Source organism: Arachis ipaensis, chromosome B4 (genome assembly GCF_059453495.1).
Source record: "Arachis ipaensis isolate K30076 ecotype BB chromosome B4, ASM5945349v1, whole genome shotgun sequence".
In the NCBI taxonomy this organism is placed as follows: Eukaryota; Viridiplantae; Streptophyta; class Magnoliopsida; order Fabales; family Fabaceae; genus Arachis; species Arachis ipaensis.
The window spans coordinates 7111782-7134097 of NC_142439.1; the positions used below are offsets into that span (position 1 = coordinate 7111782).

A 22316-nucleotide genomic window follows, 5' to 3' on the forward strand; every position below is an offset into this window, starting at 1 on the left:
TCACTTAGTTTAAATGTAGCTACTTGATCATTTCGATTAAATTTATATTATTACTTCACATTTTAATTTATAAAAGTGAATTTATAGGTACACCTATTAATATACTAAGCATAATCGGGTATAACCAAGATTATTCCATATGAAAAATTGAACATATGTAGGCATTAATCTACTTTTTGTTGAATTTCTGATCATTAAGTCCCACAGACAACAATGCTGTAAACGGATAGATATAGCTATGTTGGTTGCCGTTTTGAAAACAATGTTGCAAATGAGAATTTTTAGGTAATTGAAACATGTTAAATGCTCTCAAGGAATTTATACAAATACAGCCTCTCATTTACAGATAAATGTGTAGGCAAAAACATGAGTAAATAATATTCAGGAAATTGGGAATGAAACATCAAAGGTCAAGATATATATATATACACATCTTGATAGCTTCCTGAATCCTTTGATTCTTTTTTCACTCAAATGGTAGAATACAAAATGTACAAAGTATCTTTTTCCATTTCCGCTTCTAAATAAACTTTGCAATAAGAGAGTACAAATTACACCTTTGGCATTGGAACTAAGAATGGCTTTGAAACCCTTGTTGCAATATTTCCCCCAGCCTCCTGTATAGAGCTTGTTGTTCATCGAATGATAGGTTCATGAATATCTGGAATAAACCATGGTTAAACCATTTCTCAATATATTCATTAATTGACATACAAAGTAAAATGCAAAATAACATCAACAGAGTACCTGATCCAGGATCATTTCAACTGATAAACTTTGTGGCACAACAAATGACTGATGATATATATAGGCAAACACGGCCATTACCATCTGCACCAAGGATAAATAAATAAATTTGTCAATAATTCACAACTATATAATATTACACTTACAATCCAAAGGAGGGTATACTCTTAGATTGGAAAACCAATATGACTACTACTATCTCCATTTATCATCAAAGACACACCTTTCTTCTTACTCTTTTTTTTTTTCTTTTTGGTGGTGTTAACGGTGTATCCGAGCACGAGAAACCGTGATTTTGGAATTTGGATGTATGATATTCTATATAACTCTAAAAGTTGTAAAAATATTAGTAATTTGTGATAAATTAAGAGTCTACCTGGCAGTCCATTCTGTCAGTAATTCCCCCGTGTCCCGGAATACTGTCACCAAAGTCCTGCAGAACGTGGAAAATTCAGCTAATCTGTTCATACCTTTGACCTAGATGGATGATATTCATTTGCCATTTGTATATCATAAAAGCAGAACTAAAGAGAGGATACCTTTATTTTAAAAGCCCTTTTGAAGCCACTTGCAAAGAAGCCTCCAAAAGGTGCAATAATCGAAGCAAACAAACCAAGACATACAGCATGCCCTTGAACTGGCAGGATTGTTATCTCTTGCCAAGGAAACTGCATATTAAAAGATAGAATGTCACTCGCTATAATGTCATATATTATAGGAATCTGGATTGGCACTTCATGATTACAGTATTGTCATATTTTATAAGCTGAATGTTTTATTTTCGAATCCCACAACGTGCTTTCTTTAATTGTGACTTGATCTTAGAAGAATGAAACCAGCATCAACTGGTCAAAATATTGCAGTGAGTTTAAGGATTATGAATTCAGCCGAATGTTAAGTGCTTACCCAGTGTGGAATCCATCCCGATAAGGAGTAAGGGTCTGGCTTAAACAGTGGGCCAGGATCACAATCAAGCCAACCAGTTGTCAAGTCCTGCATGTTATTCCCAGCAACATGAACATAAGTAAATCAGTTGTCAAATAAAACTTCACAATATATGAATTAGTTAAGGTAGGCAAGAGGTACCTTCCTTGGACATGTTAGCCACTTAGATCGACCCATGACGTTAGCGAGCTACAAGAGAGTTTTATACAATCATATTAACTTTCAATTCAGCACACAGCTTTATTGATTTATAATAACACTTCAGAAAGCATGTAACTGCGAAGAATTTCACCAAAAAACTAATCAAGCTTTCCAAGAGCAGAGTTTATTCAGGACGTTGGGTCATTTAATGACACAGGAACACAAAGCATCCTTAAAGATTCTGGTTGATTGACAATGGCCCCAGCCCCCACCCAAACCATTCCAATGGTTGCATCTTCAACACCCCCCCCCCCCTCTCTTTTTTTTTAATAAAAAGAAACCCTGAATTTTTGCTCACCAGAAAGGCAGAGATGATAGTTGAAATTGAAGCCCCAATAAACCCCTCCCAAGTTTTCTTTGGAGATAACTTGATCAAAGGAGTTCTTCCAAAGAAGAAACCAAAAATATAAGCAGCAATGTCATTAATGACGATAAGTGTTGCAGGAAGAAGAAACCTGTATAGTAAGTTCAAGCATAAGAATAGCATTAATCAACTCCATTGTCAAACCAAGTGCATAAGTCTTGAAGCCAAAAGAGACTAATGGTAACAAGGACATTTTATTTGAATTAAAGTAACGGGTGGCATAGGAACACTAAATACATGAATGAAACAATTATATCAATGATATAGGTCAACATATAAAAATCACCTTAACCTACAACTTCACGAAGAAAAAGAATATACTCAACAATGAACTGAAGATAAGTTAACGGGCATATATTTAACCTATGAGAAAGGCACTAAGGATAGGAATTTATTCATACAGCAAAAATGATAGGTATGGATATGAATATATTAACATAATTTGCCCATCTCAATTTTACTTTGTTCATGTAACTATGAATTCGCATGGAAGCTTGACAGCCTTGCATGCCTATTTGTTTTATGAACTGCATAATCAAAGAAAATTACATTATATATAGCCAGTTCCCTTATCTCTGGAAAGTAGGCAAATAACCTTGGTTTTAGAATGACAATTCTCCAATAGTCCTCTATGATGAAAATGTAAATGTGAATAATAAATTCCTTTTATAGATCATACCAGAAAATCCCTTCGAAAATGCTTGCCACAGTGAAGGAGGACTGCCCAAATACAACAATTAGAATCATGTGAGTCCAAGCATACTGGCCAAATTGGTACTTGTACATCTTCTTCTTTAATGTGAGAATGAACCACATAAATCCTGAGACCAAACAATAAAATAAAACATTTAACCAAAGTATTAGTATTCCCACAGGAAGCAGCATCACAACCCAATAAAATTAGCATGAAATTCAGGCATCTGGTAGACATATTCCACAAGCACAAGCAAATGGACAATAAAATTATATGTATAAAGTCACCTGAAATGTAAAGGGCATAGCAGATAACCATATGATACTTTATAAGACTGCTCACTAGCCGATATAATACCATGTCTGAAGTTACTGTGTTAACGAGGCGTGGACTAAGAATACGTCCATAAACAAATAACATCGCGGTGAAGAAAAAATGCCTGAAATGGTAAATGCCAATGAAAATGAAACATACGACAAGCTATTGAATAACTAAGAACAAGACTTGTTTCTGGCGATTTGTTGACGAGCTTATCTTGAAAATAACAAATAGCAATGGTTTGAAAGAAACAATTTTGTCACTAGTACCAATTTAATAGCCTAAATCCTGGAAGTTGCCTATCTTCATGTGCTCTCCTGAGTAGATTGAAAAGCTCTTTTGCCATGAAGATTTGGATAACAACCACCATTGCTGTAATATAAAGGTGACCCATATAGATGATTAATGCAAAGCCACCAATCATCCAAATGGATGAGTATGCACGAATTAACATGGACTTGTATTTGCTTTTGTCATCAACAAGCAACTGGCCTCCATTTGCTTTGGTAACTTCCGGAACAGCCTGAGATAAAAGACAATGAAAACCAAATCACCTCAAATAGCAGAGAAAAATTTGCCCAGAAAGATACCACTGGGATTGAAAAGAAGTCAGATATTGCTTCCAATCATTTGGTTTTCTCAATTAGTATCTTGACAATTTTTCACTCTCCAATATTTTATGCAAAATATGGTTTACAGTGAGAAATCAAGGTTTAAACAATTAACCTCAGTTGAGCGTTTTCGGTGCCTAATCTTGGCACCAGTAGATGACGGGGCATTGGTACTAGTATCCTTCTGCATAGCTCTTCAATAAGATTTCACCTGATTGGAAGACAATGTGAAAATCACATGCGTAGCCAGAAGATGACACCTGCAAAGAAAATGACATAAAATATACTTCTCTATACATATGAAGCATACAACTCAATACGCTTATCACACTATGTCCTATCACCTAACAAAATATCAGGGGATAAAAGAAAATTCAAGTGAACTGAATCGGTGATTCCCGTTGAACGAAATTAAATTCTGCAAAAGAGCCTTAAATATTTTGGTATTTGATCTCGTTTGCTATTTACTTATTACATCAACTCTCTTGTTGTCACTATCATTATCATGTACTTCTTTTCCACTAGTACACCTACATACTCTGCCAAGGAACTTGATTATTTCCCCATTAATTTAGCCACTTTATTTGGTGTGGAATATTGAATTTCACCTTAAAAAAGTTTATAATCATGATCAATCATCCCTTCTTATCAACTAGATATCTGATACAACTTCCCTAACTTAGTGGACTATAAAACAGAATTTAGTACAAAATGCCTGATATGCCTTATATATATATATATATATATATATATATATATATAGAGAGAGAGAGAGAGAGAGAGAGAGAGAGAGAGAGAGAGATACAAAAGGTGTCATCAACCACAGAAAACTCAATTTAACACTTTTTATTTCATTCACTAAAGCTCAGAGATGCTACACAAAAAGTTAATCATGTATTAGAATGGTTAAATAGGGCATCACTATAGGCCCTAATAGTCATATAGGAGGGGAGAGGTTAGCCAATGGGAGATGCTGGGTGTCAGGGATGACCCTCGGCCAAGGAATGTCTGCCAATATGGAGAAACCTATACTGGGAACTACCCATACTGATGAGCCATGGAAGGCTTTTAGCCTTTAGAGATTTCACACTGCCTTTGCAGTCAGCCTACCCTAAAAGGACTCTATTTGAATTCTTGTGGATATCAAAAGTAAATCCCTCTTGCACTACGCTCTAAACAAGCTCTCTTCACCCCACAACCCCAAAACCACCCTATCGCCAACTTATACCTTTTAGGAATAATGCTCCTTGATAATCCATTTTGCAGAACATTTGCCCTCCATAGTTTTGATCACAAGCAATCCAAAAAGGCAACTCAATCTGATCAAAGCTCCATGAGAAATCAGTTTAACGGAGTCAAAGGCTTGTCTCGTGTGAGAAACCTAGGAGACTTAATCCTACTTCAATAGACATCATCTGTTAAATTGATTAATGTGCATGGTTGATGACTGAATCTGAATTCAAAAATGGAAGCTCAATTGAAGATACTAGTATTGTAGTACAAGTACATGAATACAGCTATCACCCAGATACTGTTCGTCAATGTATGATATCCATCGCATATCCACATTTGCATAACATAAATTCAGAAATTGAAACCAAATCCCCGACCCACCTATGTTGACTTCATGTGCATCTATATAACTTCCTAATTTGGAGGAATGCTACACTTTTCAGGAACTACTGAGTACTGATCCCTAATCAGAAACTCCTCTATCCATTCAAATGATAAGACCTATTCACCACAAAACCACTCCTGCATTACCAATACTCCATCCCCACACGCTTGAACTTCCATAAAGTCGCTGACTTTGAAATTTCCGTATCCCATTCATCCCTCAACTGCTCCATGATGCAAAAGATTTTCCAGTTATATCACACATCTATACCACAGACAAAAATACAAATAAATAATGCACAACTAAAATTTCTTACTTTTTCCTTATTTTTATAATAAAATCATTTACAATAAACTCAAAGCTTTGTGAGTGACGAATCTCGAAGATTAAAGGTGCTTGGTGAAGCATGAAAGAAAAAACCAGATTCAAAATCAGAAACACTTCATTACAGTTAAACCTATACCAGACTTGAAAATAATAACAAAAACACACACTTGAAAAATCAGCAATCCAAAAAGGAAAAACAAAGTGAAAATAAAGAAACAGATAAAAATAGAAGATAAGTAATAGCGAGATAGTGAGTGTTAAAGTGAGATGTTAAAAAGCATGGAACCTGGTTGGGTTGAAGAAGACGCTATGAGAGAGAAGAAGAAGAAGAAGAGAATGTGAAGAGTGAAGAATAATAGAGGAGGGAGGGAGGGGTAATAAGAGAAGAGAAGAGAAGAGAATCAGAGAATATAGACGAAAGCACGCAAAAACGGTGAAGCTTTTTTCTTAACGAGAAAGTGTAGACCAGAATTTCTTTGTTGTCAAACTCATCAACACCACCAACATCAAATTATTTGAGACTCCTTTTAATCAAATTAAATCATTTTTATTCAATTTATTATGCTGTATTTTATTCAGAAAACAGTATAAGATAAGACATAAAAATATGACGCAAATAATAAAAATATAAAAATTAATATTTTTATATTTTATTTAATGATAAATTAAAATGTATTTGTTATTTTTTATTATATAATATACAAAAATATTAAAAAATTATTATAATTTATTATTTTTGTTAATTATTTTTAATTATCAATTTAATTTATTTAGTTTAATAATCTAGTAATATATTTTAGTTTATATTTTTAAATATTAATAATTAATTTATGATTAAAAAAATAAATTCTGATGAACTTTTAATATTTTTTTATAATATATATTTACATTATTTTTTAAAATGTGTTTTTTCCTTGTATTAAGAAAAAATATTTGACTCTTGCATTTGTTACTTTAAAATCTTATGTGTATCTATACTTTTATATATAATAGGTAAATTTTCTTTTCAAAATGTCTTTCATCATATATAATTTATAAAAGTAATATTTTGTTAATTAATATGTGTATCCTCTATAAAGAGCTGAAATGCGTATTCACCATTTTCTTTATAACGTGCAGAGATAGTAAGGGTAGAATGGTAGATAATTAGATATATAACGAATTTTAATGGGTTTTTACTTCTTATGTTATTGTTATTACAAATTATTATTATTATATTAATACAAAAAAAATTTCTGGTCCAGCTTTAGAAAAAGAAAAAATAAATTGAGGAGATATATGGTTGAGATTTGTTGCTGAGGACATTCGTTTCTAGGATCGCAAGTTGCTCAAAATTCCAATGCCGGGTTGATATGGTTCCTTTCTTTTACAATTCAAAAAGACATTGCATATTTGCATTATATTTTAACATTTAGATTCTTCCCACTATAATCAATTCATCCCAATTAATTAACCAACGTGAGGTATTAGGATTTACCTCCCAATTTTGATTATACTATTTGAGAATAAATTATTTATTTTTCTAGAGAATAAAACAAAAAAGATAAATGACTTATTAATTTGAAAATTGTTATATTAAATTTCATTACTTGTTATATCAAAATCTTTCATGTTTTTTTATAGGATTTAGTTTAAATGTTTGTGTGCGTGCACCGTTCAACGTGTTATAAGCATTATTTTAAATATGAGTGTTAGGACAGCAAATTTTATGATTTGTAATCATTAATTATTTATTATTGATTTTTCTAAAGGTATGAGATTCCATTCAATAGTGTGAGATTGTTTTTTTTTTGTTGGTTAAATAATGGCCAAATTTTAATAAAAATATTGTCTTTAAATTTTTTCTATTCTAAATCTTTATACTTGATAGCATAAAGTTTAAATAATATTTGTAGTTTTGTACACCCTCTTTTTTTCTGAATTAATATATTTTTTCGTTAAAAAAATATCTCAAAGCCCTTTATTTCATTATATTTATTAAGAAAATATATAAGTGATAATATATTTTGCAAATTCAAAGTTTAGTGTTACTTCAATATAAAAAGAAAAACCAGTGTTACTAAGTTTTTTTTTTCAGAAGAAAAGTTAAAATCCATATTGATTTTCATGGTATTACTTAATCGGCGTATGGGAAGCATAAATAAAAGAATATTATCTTTGCTTAAACAAATTTTCCAATTTACGGATTTATTTTTCACAAATAATTATTTGTTGAAATTTTTAAATGATACTAATACTAAATATACGAATTATTATAAAAAAAAAGAGTAATAAAGAAATAAACAAGGAATTAAATTACTAATGGCTAAAACGTCTTTTTAACTGCTAAATAAAACTATTATTCTTTAAACTCTTAAAATATTAGAAATATTTAATTGTTTAGTTTATAATATATAATATTAAAAAAAATTAAGAATATTTTAGATAATTGGTAATTATTGGAAGCAACGAAGTTTTGGGAATCCAAAATGGAAGAAGCGATAAGAACAAGGAAGAATTTTGGGCACAATATAAACACGCTTCAGAAATACTACTATATTGCACATGGAGATTTAATGGTCCAAAGTTTTATAATTAAATTACATGAATAATATATATAGCACGGAATTGAAGCCAATTCAGGAAATTTCCTATTCTATGCTCTTAAGGTAAACCAACCCTCAAATCTGTAAGTAAAACATGTTTGGCAATTGTTAATTCTTAGAGAGAAAAAAACATTCAAACAGACATATATAAAAAAGATACTTATAATTTGTCTAATTTTTATCTATAAAAATACATTGAAGATAATAAAGCAAGAATAAGAACACAGTATAATTGTTTTCTAATTTTATCTTTATCTCTATTATGTGCAATAATTTTGTATTTTCTATAATGAATCACATGTTAAGCACAACCTTAACTACCTTTGAAGTAACAGAAGACACATATATAATAACGATCAATTTTCAAATTGTAGCAGAAAGTGACAACGGAAAAGACAAAATAGTCTAAGACACAACATAATTAATTTTCAAAATGATTTTAATATATTCAGTGTTTAGTATATTTAGAGATGCTACATTATATGTTTTGGAGCTGAAGATTAATGAATTCGAAGATTGAAAGCATAAGTTCAATTCTGAAAAGTGGCTCTTTATTCTAAGATGCTCTGCTTTTCAGTTGGTCTAAAATCAAAAGTCAAAATGCTTCATTCCAACTAATTTTGGCTTCTAATATATTTAGGTTTTCACTCAGCACATGATAATAAGGTGCAATATCTCAGTTCGCTGGTTTTAATATAATTCTGAAAGAACGTTACCCCTTTAAAAATGCGATAAATTATTGTCAAGTGTAGATTTTATGTAGGAATCACAACTCAGCAGCTCTAAAGTATATATTTAACGGGAAATGCTAGTTGTAAAATAATAATCAGTCTTTAATCAGATTTAAATAATATTTAATTATTTTTTTAGTGTAACATGTTCTTATTTTGTAGATACATATCTATAATTAGATTTTAATTTAAATTTAAATTTTAAAATTCACCCATTTCATTGGTGGTTACGGTGACTTTGTTTTACTTTCGTAACTTCACGTAACAGATACAGTTTTTTAAATTCCTTATTCTACGGGATATTCACACGCATTAGTGAATCCCAAACTAAAAAGGATGCTGGTAGCTGAATTCTCCATCTCGTCTTCATTGGTGAAGACCATCACGACCTTCCAGCTGAAGCACTCTCTCATTTTGCATTGGTGAAAGGTATCATTATTTTTCACACATGTATTTATGTAATTTGTTAAGAAATATCATGTTCAACATTTTTAATTATATTTTAATTTAAACATAAAAACACTCTGCTGATTTAATTAGAACAAGGTTGATCTTATTTAATTTTATTAATAAAGTTGTTGCAAATAAAGTACTTTCTACGTAAGTAGTTTGAACAAAGAAACAAAAAAAAAATCTGGAGTTTAAGAGAGAAGATGTAATTTTTTTTGGTGACAGAGAGAAGATGTAGTTGATATGGTCATAAAAATTCTGTTGTTATTTATCAATTATAACACATGATAGTATGATATTTTATTCAAAATATTTTTAAAATACATCCAAAATCAGACTAACTTTAAATATTTAAATTTAAACGTTAATAATACAATTAATATTTTGATTTTTTATTCGATCAAATGAATATAATATTTATTATTTAAATTATCAGTTAAAATTTTTTCGATACTTATTAGTTTTCAAAATTATTATAATCAACAATTAATTTAAAATTGTGTTGTTATTTTTCGATTATAACACATCTGATAGTATGATATTTTATACAAAATATTTTTAAAACACATCCAAAATCAGTCAACTTTAATAATACAATATAAATGTTAATAATACAATTATGAATGGTCGAATATAATTATATACATAAACTAAAATATTTTCAATTGTAGTTTCTTTTTCAATTGTAACACATCTAAAATATTAAGTTATACAAAAAATATTTTTAAAACACATCCAAAATCATAAATCTAAAATTTAAATTTAAACATTAAAAAACAATTGTAACACATCTAAAATTATGAAGTTATATAGAAAATATAAAATTATAAATCTAAAATCTAAATTCAAACATTAAAAAATAATTGTAACACATCTAAAATTATGAAGTTATACAGAAAATATTTTTGAAACACATCCAAAATTATAAATCTAAAATCTAAATTTAAACATTAAAAAATAATTGTAACACATCTAAAATTATGAAGTTATACAGAAAATATTTTTAAAACACATCCAAAATCATAAATCTAAAATTTAAATTTAAACATTAAAAAGACAGCGTTGTAAATGAGCGTCGAAAAGGAGGAAGGCAGCGTTGAGGATGAGCGCGGAAGAGGAAGGTGGCACGGATGAACGACAGCGGATGATGACTTCTCGATGTGCACCTCTGAGTTTTTCATGTGCACCTCTAGATTTTCAACATGGCGCAAACGTGACTTCTCTACTTGTTTGAGTGTTTTGTACGAGTTTAATTAATAATTTGATAGTTTAAGATTTATTTTATAATTTTAAAATCAAAATTTTGAATTTTGAATAATTTGATTTTTAGATATGTATTTAAATTATAATATATTAATAATTAAATATATTAAATCTGAAACAGAAATTTTAAATTTCAGTTTTTTTAAATTGTATTTTAAATGTGTATTTAATTTTAAAAAAACAGTAAATCTATTCATAATTTTTAGTTATGTTTGTTTTAATTTTTTTTTAATTATTATAATAAAAAGCTGAATATTGTACAATTTTTAAAGAATACCTAGTTGAACCGATATTTAACTAATAATTAAATATCCTAATTATAACTGATTTCAATTTGTCAAAATTTTCAGTTGCATGACGCACATAAATATTTAGGTTGTAAAGTTTTTAAACGAGTACAGAATATCACAATTTTAGTTATGTACATGCGCATTTTGTCGTAAAGTAAAATAGTTACCAAAAGATAATTAAGTAAAAATTCAAATGGCATAATTTTTTCATATTCACCTAAGAGATCGCGAGTTGGAATTTTTCTATCTTCCAAAAAAAAGTTACCAAAAACATATTTAAGAAAAGTATATAAATGATAAAACGAAAAGATATCACGTTTTTTTTTTTTGGTGACTGAAATAAATTAAACAAAGAAAAACAAAACAAACAAAACAAGGAATTGCTTAAATAGAGGGACAGTCCCGTTTAAGACTATTCTTAAACTCCTCCTAAGGTGAAAGAAGCTCCACATGCGAAAGTTGTAACTTCATCGCCATCTTTGCCATAGTATCTGTCACCGTGTTTGCATCTCTCATAATCAAACGAAAGTCAACACGCCAATTCCAAGGCATGATATCTCTTATTTTGAGCACCAATAGATCAATAAACCCAAAACCATCTTAAAATCTTAAGGTATCACGTTTAACTTAAAATCTTAAGATAATAAATTTACGAGTTTTTTATTTTATATATGATTTACTTTTTTATGTTATTTTTGATGTATGACTAATTTCTTCTCTCTCTCAACAAAATGATGTGTATCTTGTTAATATTTTGTTTTTTTTTTTTTGTCATTGGACATACCCAAATAGATTGGACAACTTCCAATTCTAAGTACACAACACATTCACACATTCCTCACACTTTTACCACATACTTGTTAATATTTTGGGATCCATAAAAAAGCCATGAGTTGCTTCCTTGAGTTGTTGTTTTGTTGGGCCTCAAGCTTACTTATTATATGTGGTCCAAACAAGTTTAATACAACTAACCCGTTTGTAACATAGGTTATAATATCACTATCCAAAAACAGAAAATAGAAACAAAAGTTCCAGTCCAAAAGAAGAAAGAAAATGAAAGAAACTCAGTCCTAAAACTAAAAAAAAAAAGAATAAAAGGAAATAAAGAGGCTCAAGAATTTCAATATGAGAAGGAAGCTGGTGATTTGGCCAAAAATGGTAGAATATTGTGTATTACCCAATGGTAGACGTTTGAGGTGCATGGTCAACACGCAGAGGGTGTGTTGACTGCTACAAGTGGGGGCGTGAAGATACGTGGCGCCATCTGATTCGTTGGAGCTAGGACCACGCGGGGGCGTGATGACTCAGCACGCCGGGGGCGAGATGACGTGGCCGCAGCACGTGGGGGGCGTGGTAAATGCTTCTCTCTATATAAGGCTGTGCTCGGGTCCATTTTCATTCTGAGGAAGAGTGTGTGAGTGTTCTTTGAGTGTGTTTCTAGTGTAATGGAGGGTACCGCAAACTTAGTGGTGTATCGCGACGGTGAGATAATACGTAATACTCATGAGGGAGTGAGGTTTGTGTGCCAGAATCTGTTTTTGTTTGTGGTTCCATGCACCATGACGTTAATGGAGCTTCAGAACGGTCTTTGTCAAAGTATGGAGAACGGTACGTTAATGAGAGTGAGCAAAATTCTGTACCGGAATCCGATTGTAGTTTTTGGTGGTCTAATACAGTTTGATACCATGCCAATCACTGACGAAGTGATTATGCAGAATATGTTTCAAATTCACCGGCAGACTCAGATGCGACAGCCACAGATTGAGCTGTATGTTGAGTTTGAAACCATAGAGGCGGAAGGGATTCAAAATGATTTAGAGGTGGAGGATGATAGAGCTGCAGTGTACGAGCGAATGAATAGTGACAGCAAAGAGGACTTCGAAGCCACTTATAAAACCGGTGACGAAGACGAGGATGGTGATGTGGGAGTTGAGACAGCAGCGGATAATGTAGTGGTTCACCCCTCGATCAGTCAACCGATGAACGTGCCACCTTTTATGCGTGAATTGGATCTCGACGCCACGCATGCACCGGAGTTTTCGGAATATTCAAACATAGGTACATGATGACCGAATAATATGTTTTTGTTAATCTATACTTTGGATTGATTAATAAACGATGATGGGCACTTTCTGTAGGCGTTGCTGATCTTGAGGGCATTTAGGCATTGCAAACCCCTAGTTTAGGTTGACGGCACACACCTATATGGAAAGTACAAAGGTACACTTCTGGTCGCTATTGCACAGGATGTGAACCAGAACATTGTGTCTATCGCGTTTGCCTTGGTGGAAGGGAAGACAACTGATGCGTGACACTTCTTTCTCAGGAATCTGCGAATGCATGTTGTCAGAAAAGATGGTGTGGGAATGATCTCAGACCGGCATGAGTCAATTCGAGTATCACACACATCAAGATGTCCATGTAACTCGTCGGGTATGATCATTCCTTCGTACGGCCACCACTCAAACTGCCACATATAATTCGTATGTCATAACCCTAACATTAATGTTTGGAACTAGGATTCACAAGAACCATAAATGTTTACCTCCTGCATGTAGTCTATATCATGGCTAAATATCACTACGGTATTCGATAACCAAGCTGTGATCCGTTCCGAATGACTCCACCTGAAACATGATACATTGAAAAAATTTACATAAGTAACCGTAAATGCAACATGCATAGTGAATATAATCTCCGACAAGAACCATAAATATTTACCTCATGGCCACTGTTATCTCAGCAGGTGGAAGGATATGTTTCGGTATGAGCACAATACACGGCATTCGCTTCCATGCCCAAACAAACAACAGATTAAGAGGGCCATCCATCTCCTTCGTATCATATCGTGATGCACGGCATAGTGCTCTGTAAAGATGTGCGAGACATGCTGACTCCCAACTATAAGTATGGATGCGCTCGAAATCGTGAAGCAACGGTAGATACTTCGCATGGGCGTATGCGGTCGACTTATCTGTGAATAGGGTCGACCCTAACATATAGAAAATCTGACATCTCATGTATCTCCTTATGGACTCTTCAGTGTCCAACGGCTCCGCATCTCTGATACATCGAACCCAGCCAAGCTTTATATAGGATTTCGAATTACCACTGAGTACTGGTTCACGTCCGAATATTGCCATGCTCTAACTCTGAACGAAGTCACTACTACTGTCAGTCCATCCACTCACAGGCTCTCCATCAATGAGTAAGCCAAATATATTAGCGACATCTTCCAATGTCACTGTAATCTCACCCACCGGCAACACAAAAGTGTGAGTCTTCAGTCTCCACCTTTCAACCAGAGCAGCCAATAAGGGGTGAAATTCTCTTATCACCCCAATCCTAGATACGTGGTAGAATTCCGTGACGCGTAAGTAGTTTTCGACCATCGGGGGTTCCAACTCTGTGGCGGATTCAGTTTACACACCAACAAATTTTTGTTAGGCTGCATCAACAAAAATATATTTGTTAGATTAATTATAAATATTTATTTATTAATAAATAAATATTAGCATATTTATTTATAAAATGTATGTATTCATTTAATAATATTTACATATTTATTTATTTTAATATTTTATTTGTTAAAATAATTTACGTGCATTACCATTACCATAGTTAAAATAATTTTTTTTCGTGCATCAAAAATATATATTTCTCTAATATTTAATAACTTTAATATTTATATATTAAAATTTTGAATATTTTCAACATATACATATTTATTTACAGAATATATATTTACTATAGTATTATTTTTATATTTTATCGTAGAAAAATTATATTTTTTATAAAATTTTTATTATATTGTATAGTATAATATATATTTTATTTCGGCATTTTTATAACATAAAATTAATAAAAAAATTATATTCTAACGTGTTAAATAACAAAAAAATAACAGAAATTTAAATACACAATAAAGATATAATTTACCAACTTATATAAATTAGATGATCCAAATAATTTATAATATATTCCTTAGGAGCATTATAATTACGAACTATTTTTTAAAATAAATACAAAATAATATATGTTTTTTTCCTATTTTTCCACCCTTTCTTTTTGTGGAGCAACAACCTCCCTTCCCCTCTTTATTGAATTGTGTACAAGATGTCTCTGGTACGGGTTGAGAGATGGATCGGGAACCTGCGGGTCGAGGCGGATGCCGGATCACTTGACTGGGACGATGGGGGGAGGTACCTGCAAAGACACTCCGACGCTCAAGTCAGAACGGATCTGAGAGGTATAAGGTCTGTGGAATGAATGAATTACCTGGAGGGACCTGGGTCCTCTATTTATAGGTGATGGAGAATATTTTATCTTATCTTATTTGGCTAAGATAAGGGAGCCGTTTGAATTCGAAAGTCGGTTAGGAATCTGAGAGTGCCGTTTTCGGGCCTTCTAGAAGCGGGGAACGGGTCGGACCCGGGGAACCGATGTTGGGTTCGGTCTTGGATCCGGGATGGTGGGCCGGATCCGTAACAGTTGCCCCCGCAGCGGGGGAGCGAACAAGGTCGGTCCGCCGCTGAAAGGCGCGATGCTTGACCGTGGGCTTCAGTTTGTCTCGGGAGTTCGTTTGTTTTTTGGAGGGAGATCGGTGTCTCGGCTCCGGTTTCGCTGAAGGCTCGTCTGACCGTTTTTTGGTTTGACGTGACTCCTCCGATTCTGCCGTGTCTGTTGCGTTCTTCGAGGCTTTATTAGTTTCTTTTTTCGAGGGAGGGTCATTAAATGTGAAGGGACGCTTTCCCTCTTCTGCCCCTACTAGCTTTAACTGCGCCTAGGGGCAATTGTGTCTTTTTGCCCCTCTCTTTGAAACCGTTTTGGATTTTTATTTCAGTTCCCTCGCTCGTTTCCCTTTCTTTTTCCTTTTTCCATTTTCTTCTGAAGAATTTCTTATCTGAACAGAAAGTCTCCTCCTTTCTCTGTGGTCTTTCGTTTTTTGGTTTTTTGCTTGCTGCTTCTGCTTTTCGAGCTTTCTCAAGTGTTCTTTCTGCATTTCCAGGTTAGCACGTTTCGCTTATTCTTTCCTGTTATTTTGTGAATGCCGCTCTGTCTTTTGCCATGCATTGTTCTACCTGTTTTTAGTTTTGCGTTGAACTAGTTTCTTTGGGGGGGTAGTTTTTTGAGTTTTTGGAGGGGTTGAGCACCGCCGTGTTCATTCGGTGATGGCGGTGTACCGCCGTGTTGGTTTGGTAGTGGTGTGTAGGTTTCTGTCTTGCTTCTGTCTAGGGTTAGCAGGCTGATGGTGGTGCTCCTCCCTGTTTTAGGTATGCAACGGCGAAGAAATGAGGGTGTGGGAGCTCCAGTAGCCCCTTCCAGGGGCGTTCCCAATCGTTATGGTTGGGTGACTAGTGATGTATGGGGCGTTCCGTCGCGGATGACGGAGGGCGACCTTCAGCGGCTCCGTGATCAGGGGGCCATCTGCGGTGGTGGTGATGAGGAGGGGCGGTATGAGCTCGTCCTCCCGGACGCCGACGAGCGCGTTTGTTACTTGAATCTGCATTCCCCCACCGTTCCGGATTGGATGTGGGTTTATGAGTCGATGTTCACTCGGCTCGGCGTGTGGCTCCCCTTCTCGCCGCTTGTTCAGGATCTATTGAGTCGGTGTTCCGTGGCGCCGTCTCAACTTCACCCGAACAGCTGGGCTGCTGTGCGGTCGTTTGAGTTGGTGTGCCGGTATCTCGACCTTCCGGCTTCCGTTCCTGTTTTTCTTTTTCTTTTCTTATGCACTCTCCCGACTAAGGAGGGGAAGCATAAGAAGGGGTATATGTCTTTCCGTGCTCACCCTCATCGCCGTATTTTTGGCTTATTTGAGGATTCTTTCCATGGTTTTAAGTGGGAGTATTTTAAGGTGCGTCCTGTCCAGGGGCACCATCCATTCTGGCTGTCGCCGGAGGGCGTACGTCGGTTTCCGACATACTGGAATTTCCAAGCTGGCCCGTCGGTTCTAACTAAATTCACCTACGATGGTTTGTCCCAGGAGGATAAGGACGTTGCCAACGTTTTGTGGCATTTGTTTGGTGAGCGTCCGTTGAATCCTCGGGACGTTATGGGGGATCCCGAGGCTTGTCGGGCGTATATTGGTGTGTGCCTTGTCTTCTTTTCCCGATTTTATATGTTCTATTTTTCTCTTTTTTGTAACTATGTTTTGTTATTTTTTATTTCTTTCAGTTGAGATGGCCGGTGGGCTGACTTCTCTGGCTAGGTTGAAGGCGGCGATGGGCCGGGAGGAGGGATCCTCGTCTCCTTCTACCCCTGTCTCCAATCCTGCCGTGGAATCTCAACCGGTTTCTCAGGAGGTGATTTCTTCGGCTGCACGGGCCGAGGTTCAAGTTTCCCCTGGCCCTGCGAATTCTCCTGAGGTTGTGGTGGTGTCGGCTGCTGAGGCTTCTCGGAAGAGAAGGAGGCCTGAGGACCCGAGCAGCGAGACTTTTGAGGAGGGTTTGGTGCCTAGTGTGATGGATCGTCGTTTTGATGCCCCGGGTTTCATTGATCAGCATTTGATGCCTGGTACGGAGCCTTATTTTGATGGCTGTGATGTCTCGTTCTAGGCCAAGTTAGTGTATCGTGCTCTCCTTCGCTCTGCTGTTGTTGTTCGGAAGGCTGAGCCCATGATGGCTCAGGTCGGTTTACTGGACAAGAAACTTCGCCAATCTCAGGCTGAGGTGGCTAAGTTGAAGGAGGAGCTTGAGGCTGCCGAGATTGCGAGGGAGAAGGCGGTGAAGTCTTCTGAGGAAGCCGGGGCGGAGATTCTCCGGCTTTCCAAGGTTGAGACTTCACTCCTTTCTCAGCTAGGTGAGGAGCGACGCAAGGCTTCCGATGCGGGTTCTCGGGCTGCCGTTCTTCTTGGTGAGACGGAGGCTCTGAATACCGAGGTTGCTGCATTGAAGAGGGAGAAAACGGAACTGCTGGCCGATGCTAAGGATGCGATTGCTGCTACCGAGGAGACGATGAAGGCGCAGGTCCTGGTGCTTGCTCCGGGAGTGGATGTGTCCGTGATGAGAGCATTCAAGACCGTTCGCGATGGCCGGATAGTCGACCTCGAGTAGCTTTATCTTTGTAATTTTTGTTCTTCCGCTCTTTTAGACTTACTTTGTTTTTTGGATACTTTTGGTTTGGCCGTGGGCCGTGTAACCGTGACTCCGTAGCTTTTGGATTTTGTTTTAATGACTTTTCTAGCCGTTCGGGCTCTTTTCGTATGTTCTGTTTTAAAGCTATTCCGTTTGGTTAATCTTATTCCCGTATTTGGGATGAGTGGACCGTCGTATGGTCGGGTTTATATGGATATCCGTGGGTTGGGCCCGGAGGGTGATCGGTCCTCCAGTTGTGGCCGTGTTTTTGTTCCGTGTTTGGGACATTGTGTGAAAAATAAAGAATTTAGGGATAGCTTTGTAAAGGGATTTTATTGATGGGCGGGCCTCGTTAAAACCCTCCGTTGTTGGCGGGAAAGAGTACCCGAATTTGATACATAGGCGTAGTTTTGAAATGTAAATTTGCAACGACTGAATAAGTAAAGCGAAAGCGTAAAAGAAAACCGGGGGGGGGGGGATGGAGACCTGGGTTGGTTTTAGGAGTAGTACCGCCGTAAGTTGGCGGCGTTCCATGTTCTCGGGACTTCGTGACCGTTAAGCCGTTCGAGTTTGTACGCTCCTTTCCCGATTGCAGCTTTGATTCTGTATGGTCCCTCCCAGTTGGGGGCGAGTTTCCCTTCTCCCGGGGTTGGGGGACCGATGTCGTTTCGTCGTAGGACGAGGTCGTCTGTCGTGAATTCTCGCCGAATGACTCCGTTGTTGTATCTTAGACTGATTCTTTGTTTTAGGGCTAGTTCCCTGAGATGGGCTACGCTTCTTATTTCGTCAGTGAGGTCTCGTTCTGCTTCTTCGTCGTTGCCCCCGATTGTTCTTCGCGGACTTGGGTCGCCGATTTCAACTGGGATGACAGCTGATATAATGCTGAGCTGGTGCGGGGCGGCTTGGTGGATGTTGGCGTGCCTTTGGCATTTGTCGCAGTTTTTCACTAGTTGTATGGAGTCCTGGATGATCGTGGGCCAGAAGTAGCCGGCGCGGATGACTTTTTGGGCAAGGGTTTTACCTCCGATGTGGTGTCCGCAACAGCCTTCATGGATTTCGCGGAGTATGTATTCCGTGTTTCCGGGCTCGACGCATTTGAGCAGGGGTTGCGAGAGTCCACGTTTGTATAGTTGTCCCGCGACGACCGTATAGCCGGTGGCCCTCCTTTTTATTCGTTTTTCCTCTTTGGGGTCTTCGGGCAGTGTTCTGTTGAGGAGGTACTGTAGGATGGGGTAGGTCCAAGACTTGTGGTGGGAGTGCGTCAGGTGGGTGTCGGCTGTTAGGGATATGGACGGTGTTTTGACGACCTCCTGAATTAGCGATTTGTTGCCGTGTCCTGGTTTGGTGCTGGCAAGTTTAGAGAGGAGGTCGGCTCTGGCGTTTCTTTCCCTGGGGACGTGCTGTATGGTTACCTGGTCAAATTCTTCTTTTAGTTTGTTGACTTTGGCGAGGTATTGTTGTAGCAGGGGATCTCGCGTTTGGTAGTCTCTGTTGATTTGGGAACTGACTACTTGCGAATCCGTGTTGATTTCCAGGACCTTTGCCCCGACTTCGTTGGCTAAGGTTAGTCCTGCCAGGAGGGCCTCGTATTCTGCTTGGTTGTTTGAGACCGGAAAATCGTATCGGACTGATTGTTCGATTACGACGCCGTTTTGGCTTTCCAGAATGACTCCGGCGCCTCCGGAAGTGACGTTCGAGGAGCCGTCGACGTGTAGTTTCCATGACTCGGGAGGGGTGTTTCCTGGTGTCATCTCGGCGATGAAGTCGGCCATGGCCTGTGCTTTGATTGCGTACTGGGGTTCGAACTTGATGTCGAATTGGGATATTTCGACGGACCATGCTAGCATTCTTCCCGGTAGGTCGGGCTTCTGTAGTACCTGTTTAACTGCTTGGTCGGTTCGAACCGTTATGGGGTGGGCTTGGAAATATTGCCGCAGGCGTCGGGATGCCGTGAGGAGGGCGAAGGCTAGTTTTTCTAGGCGCGAGTAGCGGGTCTCTGCGTCTTGTAGGACTTTGCTTGTGAAATATATAGGTTTTTGCTCCTTTTCCTTGTTTTCTCGGATGAGTGCCGCCGCGAGTGCTTCTTCCGTTATGGAGAGGTATAAGTACAGGGTTTCCCCTGTTTGGGGTTTGGCGAGAATTGGTGGTTCTGCCAGGGTTTTCTTGAAGTGTTGGAATGCCACTTCGCACTCCTCTTTCCACATGAAGGGGGCTCCTTTCTTCATTAATTTGAAGAAGGGGATTGCTTTTTGGGCTGATGCTCCGAGAAAACGAGATAGGGCTGTTAGTCGGCCGGTGAGCTTCTGAACGTCGAGTAGGTTTTTTGGGCTCGTCATCTCGAGGATGGCACGACATTTCTCCGGGTTGGCTTCAACTCCGCGTTGTGTAATCATGAAGCCAAGGAACTTCCCTGCCTCCATTCTGAAGGCGCATTTTGTTGGGTTGAGTCGCATTTGGTGCCTTCTTAGGGTGTCCAATATGACGTTGAGGTCGCTGATGAGTTGTTCGTCGGAGTCAGTTTTGGCGAGCATGTCGTCTATGTAGACTTCTAGTTTTGTTCCGGATAGGTTCTGGAATATTTTGTTGACGAGCCGTTGGTACGTTGCTCCGGCGTTTTTCAGACCGAAGGGCATGACTGTGTAGCAGTACGTGCCGTCGGGGGTGATGAACGCCGTTTTTTCCTCGTCGGGTCGGTGCATGGGTATCTGATTGTAGCCGGAGTATGCGTCCATAAAGCTGAGGTATCGATGTCCGGATGCGGAGTCCACTAGTCCGTCGATGTTCGGCAGGGGAAAGGCGTCTTTTGGGCAAGCTTTGTTGAGGTCCGTATAGTCGACACACATTCGCCATTTCCCGTTGGATTTCTTTACAAGTACAACGTTTGCTAGCCAGGTCGTGTAGGGGAGTTCTCGGATGAAGTTTGCTTCGAGCAAGGCTTGTACTTGTCTCTTGACTTCGGCCGCTCGGTCTGCTGACATTTTTCTTCTTCTTTGTGCTACGGGTTTGGCTTTGGGGTTTACGGCTAGCCGGTGGGACATGAAGTTGGGGTCTATCCCCGGCATGTCGGCTGGCGTGAAAGCGAACAGGTCTCTGTTTTGTTTTAAAAATTGGGAAAGGTCTTCTTTTAGGTCATAGGGGAGGTTCCTGTTGATGAAGGTGTACTCGTCCTTGGTTTGTCCTATTTGCAGTTTCTCCATGTCGCCTTCCGGTTCTGGTCTAGGCTGGCCGTCTTGTCGGGCGTCTAGGTCGGCTAGGAATATCCCGGCAGCGTCGCGGGATTTTTTCCGTAAAGCCAGGCTGGTGTTGTCGCATTCTGCCGCGACTTCCCGGTCTCCATGGATGGTCCCGATGGAGTCGTCCTCCGCTACGAACTTCATAAGGAGGTACTTGGTAAAGATGATGACCGAAAAGTCATTGATCGTCTTTCTTCCGAGGATGACGTTGTAGGCAGTGGAGTCTTTTAGGACCACGAATTTGGCTAGGATTGTCCTCCTCTTGTCACCGGTTCCTATGGTGAGGGGGAGTGTGATGGAGCCTTCCGGTTTGAGGAAGTTGTCCCCGAGTCCTGTGACACCGTTGCGGTGCGTCTGGAGATTTTCGTCGCGGAGCCCAAGCTTGTCGAAGGCCCCTCGAAAGAGGATGTTGGAATCTGCGCCGGTGTCTACTAGTATTCTTCGGACTAGTCCGGTTCCGATTCTCGCCGAGATCACGAAGGGTGCGTCTTTGGCTGCGGTGCCGTGCTGGCAATCTTCGGGTAGGAAGGTTATTGCTTTGTCGGTCCCGGGAGTTGGGGCTTGATTTCTGACGGCCATTACCTTGAGGTCTTTTTTTATCGTGGATTTTGACTTGCATGGTGCATCTTTGCCCGTGATGACGTTTACTATGATGGTCGGGTCTTCCTCTGGACTTTTTCTAGGGGGTTGCTTTTGGGTTCTCGGGTTACGTCCTTCTTTCTCCGGTGACCTGTCTCTCTCCACGTGTCTTGGTTCTCTGATGATTTTGGCGAATTCTGGGAGTTTACCGTCTCGTATGGCTTGTTCAAGGGCGTCTTTAAGGTCGAAACAATCTTGTGTTTTGTGACCGTAACCTCGGTGGT

At 37.8% G+C, this 22316-nt stretch overlaps 2 protein-coding genes and 1 pseudogene across 2 annotated transcripts; 1 reads left to right on the plus strand and 2 right to left on the minus strand.

Moving 5' to 3' along the window:
- Positions 1–278: 278 nt before the first annotated feature.
- On the minus strand, positions 279–6354 carry LOC107638679 (phosphatidate cytidylyltransferase 1). Its single transcript, XM_016342036.3, has 12 exons — positions 6112–6354; positions 3996–4140; positions 3539–3792; positions 3239–3390; positions 2937–3078; positions 2192–2348; positions 1834–1881; positions 1654–1740; positions 1287–1415; positions 1124–1180; positions 748–831; positions 279–661 (listed from the first exon to the last, which is right to left on the minus strand). The coding sequence occupies exons 2-12, from the start codon at positions 4068–4070 to the stop codon at positions 572–574; spliced, it is 1275 nt and encodes a 424-aa protein (XP_016197522.1). The 5' UTR covers positions 4071–4140; positions 6112–6354; the 3' UTR covers positions 279–571.
- Positions 6355–17326: 10972 nt separating this feature from the next.
- On the plus strand, positions 17327–18199 carry LOC148566571 (uncharacterized; annotated as a pseudogene).
- A 518-nt stretch (positions 18200–18717) lies between these two features.
- Positions 18718–20853, minus strand: LOC107635937 (uncharacterized). Its single transcript, XM_016339485.2, has one exon. The coding sequence runs from the start codon at positions 20851–20853 to the stop codon at positions 18718–18720; it is 2136 nt and encodes a 711-aa protein (XP_016194971.2).
- Between the last annotated feature and the right edge of the window lie 1463 nt (positions 20854–22316).